A 12,721-nucleotide genomic window follows, 5' to 3' on the forward strand; every position below is an offset into this window, starting at 1 on the left:
ACTTTACCAGAGGGTTTCATATAGTTCAGAAAATAAGCTGAAGCCTTGAATCCCACAAATATAAACATACAGAGAACAAGAAGATTCAAGCATTTTATAGTACATTAAATTGCAGTGGCTTCTTTAAAAATTAACAACCTTGTCATGCCAGGCAACAAAATAAGAAAGTTCAAAGTGTGAGTGCACTTTCTTGGCAAAATAATTGAAAGTTTGTGTGTATGGGGTCTCACATTCTTGACTCTTTTTTTCAAACTTTGAAGATAGTCACTTGTGGCTATTTTGAAAATAGACATTAACTTTCATTTTTCCTTTGACCATCAGTGAGGGAGAAGTAATATGGAGGCAGAAGTGGCAAAGACAGCAAACCACAGAGGCAGGTATGGCACCAAATAGCAATCAATCAAGCTTGGAAAAAAAATCATGAGTAGGCCAAGAGCAGGCCCATACCTAAGCAATAAATAGCAAATCATTATAGTGCATTTGACTCAGAATTATTATAAACTCATAACATTCCTCTAAAAGAAGCCTTTCTGCCATGCAAAGATTTATGAACTTTGACAATAAGACTCAAAGAAAAAAGACAGGCTTCTTGATGGTGTTATCAATTTCAAACACCTCTGCAAATGCCAACAATGCAAGTGATAAAAGCTTAGTGATGGTTTGGACTACATCTACATGATGAAAAGACAATGGAAATGAAGCTTTGGAAGCAGTGAGGAACAATGAGTACTGAGAGGATGATGGAGAGGAATTCTGCCCATAAAATACTGCCCAGATAGGTTGTGGAATCTAAGATCCACAAACATGCTTTGCGCATCCATGAAAATAAGATCTAGAAAGTAACAAATGAAGGCACACTAGGCAAGCTAGACAAAAAGCACTCTGTCACACAGGTGCTAAATACAGATGAACATGAATGCTGAATGGTATGGGGAACTATACCATTGAGGCTGAAGATAAGAAAGGAGGCAAGGGTGATGCAATGTTTGGATCATTTCTCAGCAGAGAGAATTACCAACTTGGCAGAAAGGACACATTACAAGACAGATTGCTCTTGATGGTTGAAGAATGTTGAAGCAGAATAATTTTGGAAATGCAAAGAGGTGACTGCTTTAGGAAGAGGCACAAAACAGCCATTTGATTGGGCTCTAGGTGAGACTGCATGGACAGGCTCTCCAGAAGGCATCTCCATGCAAGTCAGATCAGCTCTTTTCCCAGCTATGTTTTCTACAAGCCAAACACTAGAGGAAGTGAAACTGTGGGTTATAAGAATGACTCATCCACATATATTTACTGCATGGTCAAACTGATGAATTTCTGAAAATGGCTTGAGGGGAGAATTGAACTCTATGAACAGTCTGATTTTTGCAAGGCATTTGCCATGTTATTTCATGCTATGTTCTTGGAAATGCCACACTTAGAATGGTAATATTATGGTTGACTGGGAAAAGAACTATAGGTGGCAGAGCCACACTTCAGAATTTGCAAATAGTTTACAATAAATGGTATCTTGTGAAGAAAGGGACTAAGGGAGAAGCAGCCAAGGTGAAGAACCTCAACACAACTATTTGATTTGGAAATCTTGCCAAGAAATCACAATTCTTCCAAATAATCACTGAACTAATATTCTTTGTATTTGATGAAAACTGACTGGATAATTTAATTTTCATGAGAAAGAAAACACTAGCATGATCAAATAAGGAAAGTGTGGTTGTTAGTATTGACAACTATGTTAGTTTTTGGCAACAGCACATCAGCTTGTATTAAATTCAAGTGTTTTTTTTTGGCCTTTAAGGGTTACTGATAACCTAGTATGCATTGGAACCTGATGAATGAATTCCTATTGTGTTCCTCATCTCTAACATGTGAACATAGTCCACACATAGAGAGGCTGGCTCCTGAACAAAGAATGAAAATTACTAGGACTAACAAAGGAAGGAGGCTCACAGTGAGTAAATATACAGAAGTCCCAAATAATTACAGTGGTTGCAGTTTGGCAATGAGTTTCCAGACTATGAAATTAGTTTTCTTGTGAAGAATGGAGATTTTACAAGGCTAGTATAAACATACAGTAATTGGAAAATCAAATTGCTCTTTGTGAGTTATTTTAAAGTCTAGAATAATGGTGATAATATTTATTTAAAAAATATCCTCCCTATGACTGTCATTTGTTGCTTTTGAGCAGTACTGTTGCCAAGATTACTTGCACTAGAAATATAACAGTGGAGATTTTCATTGTAAAGGCCATGTCCCAGCTTACCCCTGACACAATGAGCTCTCCTCCTAGATTCTGTACTTCTGCCTTCACCTTGCTGCAGATATTAAGTTGATGACAATACAAAGCAATTCGTTGAAGGTAGGCTAGTAAATCTTGCTTGCATGCTGAATCAGGACACTATAAAATAATTGAAAAGAGCAATTTCTATTAGTAAGTACCCTTCAGTTTCTTATACTCACTATATAAAAGCTGGTGAGAAGAAAGGTTTCAGTTTCATGGACTTTAATTGCATCCATTTAACTCTACTTTTTATAGCAAGGTTTAGGAAGGCCCCATGCATTTAATAGGCTAGAGTGGTAGTTACCTCTACTTTGATAAAATTCTACAAAAACAATACTGAAAGCACTGTTTGAGTTTTAGTGGGATAGTGGGACATCTATGCATTATCTTTATGCACGTGTTTTATTTGTCTGCTAAAGTTTTAAGAAAAAAAATAGTCTACAGTCTTTTTTCAAGCGGACCTCTCAACTTTTCCTATGTAAAAATCATTTTAATACAGTAAAAACACTAGATACTAGATAGAAAGAAAGTGTTCTGTGTAGAAGTTATTTATTTATTTTTTGTAGCAGATGGTAGAGTGTCAATTTAGTTGTTTTTTTTTTTTTTTTTTGGAGGGGACAATCAACTTGCTCCTTTTTTTTTCTTTCTGAGAAATGCATCATTTGTGAAAGGGAGTATATTGCTCCTTTTAGATTTCCACATTCCGAGTATTTTAGCACCAAGATATATTTCCTTTAAATAGATCTTTGAGAAGAATTATGACCATTGTTAGAGAAACAGATTTGAGTAGAATAAATTCTGAAACCAGTAGAAATGTACTGATAATCATAGTAACAATAATCCTTCAAAGCATACAGCAGAGTGAAGTGAGGCAGAGGATTTTGAATTATCTTTGTATGTTAAATGGGGAGCTAGGCATTAAATACATATGGAACTTTGCAGAGCTCTTCCACAGAGCTTTAGAGGGCTCCCTCCAGTATCTCTGCAGATACAATGACTGTTGAGTAATGGAAATGCATTTCCGCTGCTAACAACAATTTAACTCAAGTTTCTTCAGGCTACCCCAGTATTCTGGCTAAGTGTGGCATTTGACAAGATAGTATTATCAAAGGATTCTCAATGAAAACTGTAAAAATACCTACAGTCAAAACTGAAGTATCTAATTTTGAGGAAGTGTCTAAGAAAGTGTCAAACTGTTTCCTTCATACCCAAGAAAGGGGATTCTTTAGTAAATATTGTGGGCCATTGGATTTGATGAAAATGAAATCTATTTGACTTGACAAAGGAGTTTGTTTTACATGGATTTTTCTGTTGTATCTTGCCATCAATTTTATCAAGAAGAAATCCCACTGAGACTATTTTAGCCTTCTGCAAGCACTTAATACCGTAATATTTATCCTACCCAAGAGACCCATATACTGAAATGAGTTAACTTTACAATCATATCTCCCTAGAGCTCTGACAAGAATTTTGATACAAATTCCTTGTAACAAATTTACTGGAAGTTTTATATCCATAAAACAGTAATTAAAAATGGGACAGTACTAAACAATGTCTATATTGCATACATATCTTAAACCTTTATAAACAGAGACAACATGAAGGCATTTAGATAACTTCTATTAATGCTCATGATTTCCTATGATTTACATGAAAATATATGAGTGAAACCTTGGATATAACAAATACACTCAAGGCCTTAGCAACTGGAAGAAATCCTCAACTTGTCAGACAAAACAAGGACTACAAAACTGAAAAAGGGCAAGAGACTGGCTCACTTAATGACAGCTATTCTGGTCAACAACAGGCTACCTCATCACCTGGGGTCCCAGTGAGGCAATCCTTGCATTCCCACACAGATATGATGGGCCTAGATCTCTATCAGATCCACTTTTTGTAATCACTTTTCACTCCCATCAGGAATGCCATCATTAGCTCTACTGTGGGTGTCTCCAGGATTTACCCTCACTATAAACTAGCAATGGTAGGGACTGTTCCACTCTTCAAATGGAGGCGGGGTTATCCTACTCTGCCACTTGAGGAAAACTAGTCCATAAATGAGTGCAGCCTAGAATGTTCACAGCTGTGACCATGGACTGTGAGCTCCACTGACATAGACTCAGAGATTACACCATTTCCTTATGCTATATTCAGATCTATTGGAGCCACTCTCTACAGCTTTCAAGTTCTATTTTCTACTTTGAAACTATCCTCTCAGAGAATATTTCTAGTCTACCTCCATGTTACCTATTAAGCTAAGTAAAGATTACAAACATCCTGGGCCACTAGAAACATACCTAAAATACATTCTAGTTTTTTCTATTCCAGGGTCCCTACTCACATTCACTCTGTTCTTACTTTTGGGTTTCTGTTTATTAAACATCTTGTCCTGCTTTCTTACTGCCTTTCAGCTATCAAATTTCAGATGCTAGTATGATTTCATCCTGAATTCCCTGGACAGCCGAGCTCACCGATCTGTCCTGGAACCTTAATGCTCTAGAGCCCTACTCCACTAGGGGAAGATAGAAACAGGCTGAGAGTATTGATCCACCTGCCAACATCCATGTCCAGAGGAGAAGCAATTACAGAAGCCGGAACTCCCACATTCTGTACCCCATAAATAATTCTGGCCCATACTCCCAGAGGGATAAAAAATAGAGAAGCTTCCTATGGAGGGGATGAGGCAGGGAACTCTATTGGTGAGAACTGCATGGGATTTTACCCATTATCTTACAATCTTTTTAGTCATTATTAAAGTAGTAATAAAAAAAAAAAAGCAAGGAACACAGTTAAAATGCTGAGCTCAAGGATTTTACTGAGAAATAGTTTCAGCTATTGCAATTCAATGTATAATGGAAAAGTTTTCAAACTACCCACTTTCACTCCCTCTGAAGTCCTACTTTCTAAAAAAACTCAGAATCACTTACCAATATGGCCCCTACACTCACCCCACATCCGTCCCCTATTGTAGAAAACACAGCATTCTTTTTTGGGTGAAATATTTTTGTCTGTTTACATACATACATGTTTTCAAAAAAAATAAGTGTCTATCCACTTTTTTAAAGATTTCACCTTTTTATTATATTCATTTACTGGATAGAGAAAATCAGAAATCAAGAAGGAGGGACTGAGAGGAAGAGTGACAGATTTGCAGCCCTGCTTCATCACTCACAAAACTTTCCCCCTGCAGATGGGGGTGAGGGGATTGAACCTGCATCCTTATGCATTGTAAAATGGGCACTCAAGCAGGTGCGCCACTGTCCAGCCTCTCTTTCTGCTCTTCAACACCAATATTTTCAGATATATTTAGAGAATTAGAAAAAAAAATTTTAAAAAGGTTCCTCAACTGCAGGAACCTTGACAGTTGATAATACCCAGAATTTAGCAATTTAATGATAGCTACAACCAAGATTTGGTGTATTCTCAAATTATAGAAATATTTGATGAAGACATTTACTGTTAAATGTGTCTCAGAAATTCAGAATAAATAAGCATTCACTTGAAACTCGTAATCCTAACTGTAAAAATAAGTTGAAGTTAGAAAAATCATTAGTTATTCTAACAGATACAACATATCTATCCTTATCAGTTAAGCAAGAGTTTTTCTTTAGAACATTTGAAAAATTAATGGATTTGGGGGAGGGGCTGGGAGGTGGAGCATCTGGTTAAGCTCACACAGTACAAAGATCCATGCAAGGATCCTGGTAGGAGCCCTTGGCTCCCTACCTGCAGGAGGGTAGCTTCACAATCTCTGTCCTATCCAATAAAATGGGGGAAAAAATAGCCACCAGAAGCAGTGGATTTGTAGAACTGGCACCCAGTGATAACTATGGAGGCAATAATAAGAATAATAATGAATTTGGTAGTGACTTGAAAGAATTCTAACATTTGGGATGCTAGTCATTCACCTTTGGAGGGACAACTTAACAAGGGACAAGGGAGAAAGGGTAAATAACTCAAAAAATAGGTGCCAGGGTCACCTATAGAGGCCGAAGGAATCTTGTATTTTTCACTGTGTAAGGAGAACAGTAATATATTGTAGCTTCGTAAACCAATTCGTGGGGCCAGACAGTGGCATAACTGGTAGACATATGAACATGTTCAAGGATCCTTGTTTAAGCCCCCATTCCCTACTTGCAAAGTGGAAGCTTCAAGTGCAGTGAAGCAGTACTGCAGGTATCTATTTCTACTTCCCTTTTCTCTTAACTTCTCTCTTTCTGTTCAAAAAAGAAAAGGAAAAAATGCCTGCCAAGAGAAGCCGTGGGCTTAACATGCAGGTACAGAACTCCAGTGACATCCATGGTGACTATAAAATAAATATAATCTTGTGATCATAATGTTGCCTCTGTGTAAATAATCCAATAACTTCCATTGAGAATCTTATCTAACCCTTGAATACATCTTCTTTATAAACTCTTTCAAATTTTAAACCGCTATTGCTTAAATGTATAAGCATCAGTTATCTTGAAGACTATTGACTAAAGTTCTCTTACAAGAAATAGGAAATGATATCAACAATAAATACTTAGAGTAGAATTTTAAGGTCTCAATGCAAACCACATAAAATGAAAATGTGGAAAAATCTTAAACATTCAAGGTGAGACTGAATACCACTAGCGTGTATTTTAGTGTAGTATGAAAGCAAAACCATACTCAGAATTTCAATGATCTCTGATGCCTTTAAATATGGATGAAATATAAAGCTGAAATGAGATATTTCTTGATTATGTTAACTTACCCCATTCATAAATTGTTATGAAATTGAAAAGCAGCATTACAGTATGCTCAATATTAAAAAAAAAAAAAGGAAAAAGAATGAAAGTTCCTTTTCTCTTCCCTTTATACAGTGCAATTTACTTTTGAAAGAGGATAATCTGTGACTATCTGGGGGTTTATCTACTGAGTAATGGATTTTTACCCTTCTCAGGACATTTAAGTCAGTAGTCTTGGTAGTCCTTCAGCCCACATTTACCGTCAACACAGTTCAATCATTAGAGACTAGCGTGAAAATACTAGTGATTCTCTCCAACTCATTCTCTATAAAAATATTTTTATTTACTTGTTATTGGATAGAGATGGAGAGAAATTTAAAAGAGAGGAGGAAATAAAGAGGGAAAGAAACAGAGAGACACCTGCAGACCTGCTTCACTACTTGTGAAGCATTCCCCCTGCAGGTGGGGACCAAAAGCTTGAACCTGGATCTTTGCACACTTTAATGTGTGCACTTAACCAGGTGCACCACCATCTTCCAATTAATTCATTATGGAGCACATAAAATCACACAACCCAAGTGCTAATTACTAATTCCTCTCAGTATGTGCTTGTTCTTCCCTCTGACGTTACCTGATCAGCCACAGCACGAGCCAATTTGTCCATCCGAGAACCTGCTTCAGCTATTTTCTTGGCAGCATTAATTACATCAGATGTATTTTTCAGTGGGCCTTTGCCTCTGAAAAAAACACAGACAAGATAAGTAGGATCTACTTTATGATACAAAACAGAACTATGTGCCATTTCTCTAGAATTCTACTTTTGTAGAATTGATTTTACTCTTACAACTTTAAAAGAATTGTACTTTCTTGATTTCATTTCAGTCTCTTAATAATCTACTTCCACTAATTTTAAAGAAAAATTCCCAATTTGATGTGTGAGTTCACAATTTACTATTTGTGTAATTTGTACACTGTTAGACAGTCATTTCTTTTTAAATCAATTTCAATGCAAATCAAATAATCTCACACAGTGATAAAAAATTAAGATCAAATTTATGCCATATTACTGATGTAGTTATTTAATTGTCTTTATAACAGTAAGCAAGTAAGGGGGGATTGGACTAAACCTACTGATTTACTCAAGTACAGAAGTGATGAATTCTAAACATAAATCTGAGTTTACCCAAAGTAAGTATAGTTGCACTGTTTGATAAAATACCTAGCAATGTTATATATCAAAGATATTTGTTATGCCCACTTTGCCATCTAGAGATGCCCTTGCCTCTTGTACATAATGAGACACTATTCAGAAATAATTTCATAAATTTTTTGAGTAATTACACACTTGGCTTACATATCTCTGGTACTAACTTATGAAGGAATACATAAAACACTGTATGACAGAAGACATCTTTAGTCTTCCAAGTCATCATCCTAGTATCTTCACACAAGATTTCAATTAGGTGAACTGTTTAATATTTCATGGCCTTTAAATATGTATTATAAAGAAAAAAGAAACTGTTCCATCATAAATCTTTAATTAAAATATAGCATATGATTTAACTTTCCCTTGAGGAGTAAATAAAATCATAGATAAAAAACAGCTATCACTTTTTAACATTGTTACTTATTCTGATAATTTTATACACATTTAAAAACCTTTGCATTTTTTAAGGCTAAACAATTATATTCCTATAGTTAAAACCGTGGTGACATATAAAGAAAAACTACTCAGAGTAATTTGTTTAGAATTATATAGAGTGGGCAATGATTGTAATTGTTACATAAGAACATTTTATAAATGGAAAACTTAAATTGGCTTTGAAGATAAATGTAAATGAAAGACATTTTGTTTAGTTTCCTTCCAAATTTCCCTTTTGGCATTCTTTTACACTAGGAAAAAGTGAAATATATTGGGTCTATGTCAATGCATAAACACACACAGAGGGAAATTCAAAACAAGGTGTTTCATTGTGCTGTGGGGATATTGCCTCTTCCACAAATTCACCCATTTTATTCTAAGTTGCTATTTTGAATTTTAAATATGGACAGAAATTTCAAGTGTGAATTTTATTTAATATGGGTGAGGTAAAGATTCTGTGACAATCTAGCTCTAATCCCTCTTATGTTTATCATTTCTAAATAGTCTGTTTTTAAAATATCTTATACCTTGACAAAAATTTTAATGAATATATGTCAATGTATTCAATGATGTTCTCATTAGTATGTATTTCTCAGCAACTTTCAGACCTTAGAAGATTTTTTTTGAGTTTCATCTTGCAATTTTGCCTTCATCTAAAACCATTCCAAAAGGCTGATGTGTGCTTGATGACTCATTGATAACAATCAAGTGTATTTGTTTGCTTCAAAACCGTCAGAGTCTGGAGAAACTACTTCCTCAAGAATTTTATATAATAACTCCCACAGTTGATTATTTTTGAAAAAAAATGTGCTAAATTAAAAATAATAAACAGATCTATAGTTTGGGGATCAACCTTTCACTGTGTGGAAAAAAGCGATTAGTAACATGTATGATCACACTGGAGACAATGTTTCATGGATTCCCTAGTGTATTGTTATTTACTTTATTATTTGTTTATTTGGGTTTAGTGAATTACAAATTGCAATACAGTTGTTGACACAAGGGTACAATCTCACATCTCTCTGTACTAGGTGTTAACAATACTTTATAAAGTATTGTTAGTTTTTAAAGGTTTTAGACTTCAATTTACACTGTAGGTTCAGTTCAAATGCTATGGAGTTCACAGAGCTAGTAGTGGGAATGGAGTTCATTAAATCACAGAGCAACACAGGAGTGTTAAGATCATCACATATTTCCTCAGTAAGTAGTGAAGGATTCTGAGACCTATGGAGGAAGGCCAGGTGAGGGGTCTCAGATAATCCACAGAGAAAATAGTGCATGAGAGTCAGTACTGGACCCTTGTCTTTTAAAAATCAAAATTTACTTTTCTCTGCTATATTTTACTTTAACAAACAAAGCTAAACAGTAATATGTGGAGGCTGGTCAGTGGTGCAACCCCCTAAGTGCACATAGTACAAGCAAGGACCTGCACAAGGATGCTGGTTGGAGCCCAAGGCTTCTCACCTGCAGAGGGGATGTTTGCAGAGGGGATTCAGTGGTGAAACAAGTCCACAGTTCTCTCTCTCTCTCTCTCTCTCTCTCTCCCATTCTCTCTCTCTCATCCTCTCTCTCTCTTTCTATCTATGTTCCCCTCCTCTCTCAATTTCTCTCTGTCCTATAAAATGGAGGCCATAAACAGTGGGTTCATAGTGCTGGCACCAAGACTCAGCATAACTCTGGAGGAACTAAAAAAAAAAAAAAACTCAGAGAAAAACAAATATATTTAAATGCATACATTCATATACATGAAGTAATGAACAAAACAATTAAGTGTCTGCTAAAGAAGAAAGTAGGAAGAAAATAATAAAATTATAGTAAGATTATTCATCATTTATTTATTTATTTATTTATTATATTACAGAATTACATGTCAACAGGGGTTTAATGAACACCATTCCCACCACCAGAGTTCTGAATCTTTACTCTCCCCACTGCAATCCACCACTGTTCCCCCTAAAGTTTTAGACATGGGCCACCATATTCTCTACAACTATCTGTCCATATACATATGCATAGGCATATATACATATACATAGTTGCCCCTTCTTTTTCTGATTCACTCCTTTCTTTCCCTCTAAGCCACTCATGACATCATAACTACCTCCATATGTCCCTCTGCTTTTCCTTCTCTCTCTCTGGGTGCTGACAGAGCTGGAGTGCAGTCTTCTTATCTTCATCTTATCACCACCACCACCACCCCACCCCAACCCCACCCCACACTGGGAGTATGGATCAAGGTTGTTTATGGAGAGCAGAAGGTAGGAGGTCTGGCTTCTGTAGCTGCTTCTCTGCTGAGCATGGGTATTGACAGGTTGATCCATACCCCCAGCTTGTTTCTATCCTTGTTTCTTTCCTTAGTGGACCAGAGAGCTCTGGAGAGGTGAGGGTCCAGGACATGTTGGTGAGTTCATCTGCCCAGAGAAGTCAGGGAAATTACATTAAGATTAATGTGTTAGAAACTAATACATATTTGAAAAATAAGCCTAGGAGGTGATCCCACCAAAATAAGCCAAAAGTAATATAAAAACTATACTTCAATCGCTATCAAGAAAAATAGGAGAAAAATATTTAGAGCCAATTATCAAATGACAAATTGAAAATATAGCTGTTTTCCTAAAGTAATGTAAATAAAATTGAGAAGCTAGATAAAATGATAGTCTAGGAAAATATAACCTATACAAGCAACCCAGAAAGATTTTGTAAATATACTATTTGATTTCCAAGACTATATATAAGGCTGTCAAAGAAAAAGAAACTGGTGAAAAAGAAAAAAAGAGGAAGAAAGAAGAAACAAGGTAACTATAAGTAATTTACCAAAATTTAAAAAAAAATGGTAATATAGAGAGATGAGGTTTCAGGACACATTGGTGAGGGCCTCAGGATGGAATCATAGTAGCCACTGCAACTTAGTATCTAAAAAGCAGTTAAGATATCAAGCAGCACAAAAAGTTTAGTAAACAGGTACCATAAAGTATGGTGTATTTCAGTTAAGCAAAGGACTCTGGGGAAGGAAAAAAAAAAAAGATGAGAATGAAAAGCACTAGAGTCACTGTGCATGATGGCGGAAAAGAACCTCAGTTGGGGAAATAATTAGTGATAATTATCAATGAATTATAAAAACTGATTGGGAGTTGGGTGGTAGCACAGCAGGTTAAGTGCACATGGTGCAAAGCTCAAGGACCCGTGTAAGGATGCTGTAAGGATGCAGGAGAAGTCGCTTCACAGGCAGTGAAGCAGGTCTGCAGATGTCTGTCTTTCTCTCACCCTCTCTGTCTTCCCTTCCTCTCTCAATTTCTCTCTGTCCTACCCAACAATGATGACATCAACAACAACAATAACTACAACTACAAAACAAGGACAACAAAAGGGAAAATAAATAAAAAATAATAAATAAAACATTTTTAAAAAAATATTAAAAAAACTGATGAGACCTGTCCACACAAAGGTGAAATTTAATAATTTACTTATAAGATTAACAGGAAAAGAAATGTACATATATTAGTATTCCAAGTATGGGTTATACTTACAGGAAATTACATAAAATAAGTATACAGGTAAATTTATTTTTGTAAAGTATCTAGGCATCATTGACTTCAGGAAGCCCCCAACATGTCCTGTGGGTCACAAATAGCTTTTATGCTTACTTGAGTATGAATATTACCTTGATTTTGGGTAGTGGTATACTGTTTTATTAGGGCAAATAGAAGCCTTGTTGACTTTAGTATTTGCTGGTAGTCATGGAGTACAGTCTCTTATCATTGCATTTTCTTTTTTTATTAGTGATTTATTATTGATTTACAAAATTATGAGATAACATGGGTATAATATCATACCATTCTCACAACCAAAATTTTGTGTCACCATTCCCTCCACTGGAAACTACAGCAGTTCTCCCAAGGTTACAGATATAAGTTGACTATTATTTCTATAGCTGTCTATCTCTTGTTATATATATTTGGCAATTTTTCCCTATGTGCCTGCCTCTATTCCTTTCTTTTTTTAATTTGTTTGTAAAATTAAAAAATTATAAACTACTGACAAAACCATAGAATAAGAGGGGTGAAATTCCACACATTTCCCACCCATCAG

General features: G+C 35.6%; 1 protein-coding gene across 4 annotated transcripts in view; it reads right to left on the reverse strand.

Moving 5' to 3' along the window:
- CTNNA2 (catenin alpha 2) overlaps positions 1–12,721 on the reverse strand; it is a 1,425,261-nt gene that overhangs the window by 39,967 nt on the left and 1,372,573 nt on the right. For all 4 annotated transcript variants that reach the window (XM_060187717.1, XM_060187715.1, XM_007531774.3 and 1 more), the window contains 2 exons: positions 7,622–7,727; positions 2,261–2,395 (listed from right to left, as the gene is read on the reverse strand). In XM_060187717.1, coding sequence (XP_060043700.1) covers positions 2,261–2,395; positions 7,622–7,727 — 241 coding nt within the window. The remainder of the gene's footprint in view (positions 1–2,260; positions 2,396–7,621; positions 7,728–12,721) is intronic.

Source organism: Erinaceus europaeus, chromosome 3, assembly GCF_950295315.1.
Source record: "Erinaceus europaeus chromosome 3, mEriEur2.1, whole genome shotgun sequence".
In the NCBI taxonomy this organism is placed as follows: Eukaryota; Metazoa; Chordata; class Mammalia; order Eulipotyphla; family Erinaceidae; genus Erinaceus; species Erinaceus europaeus.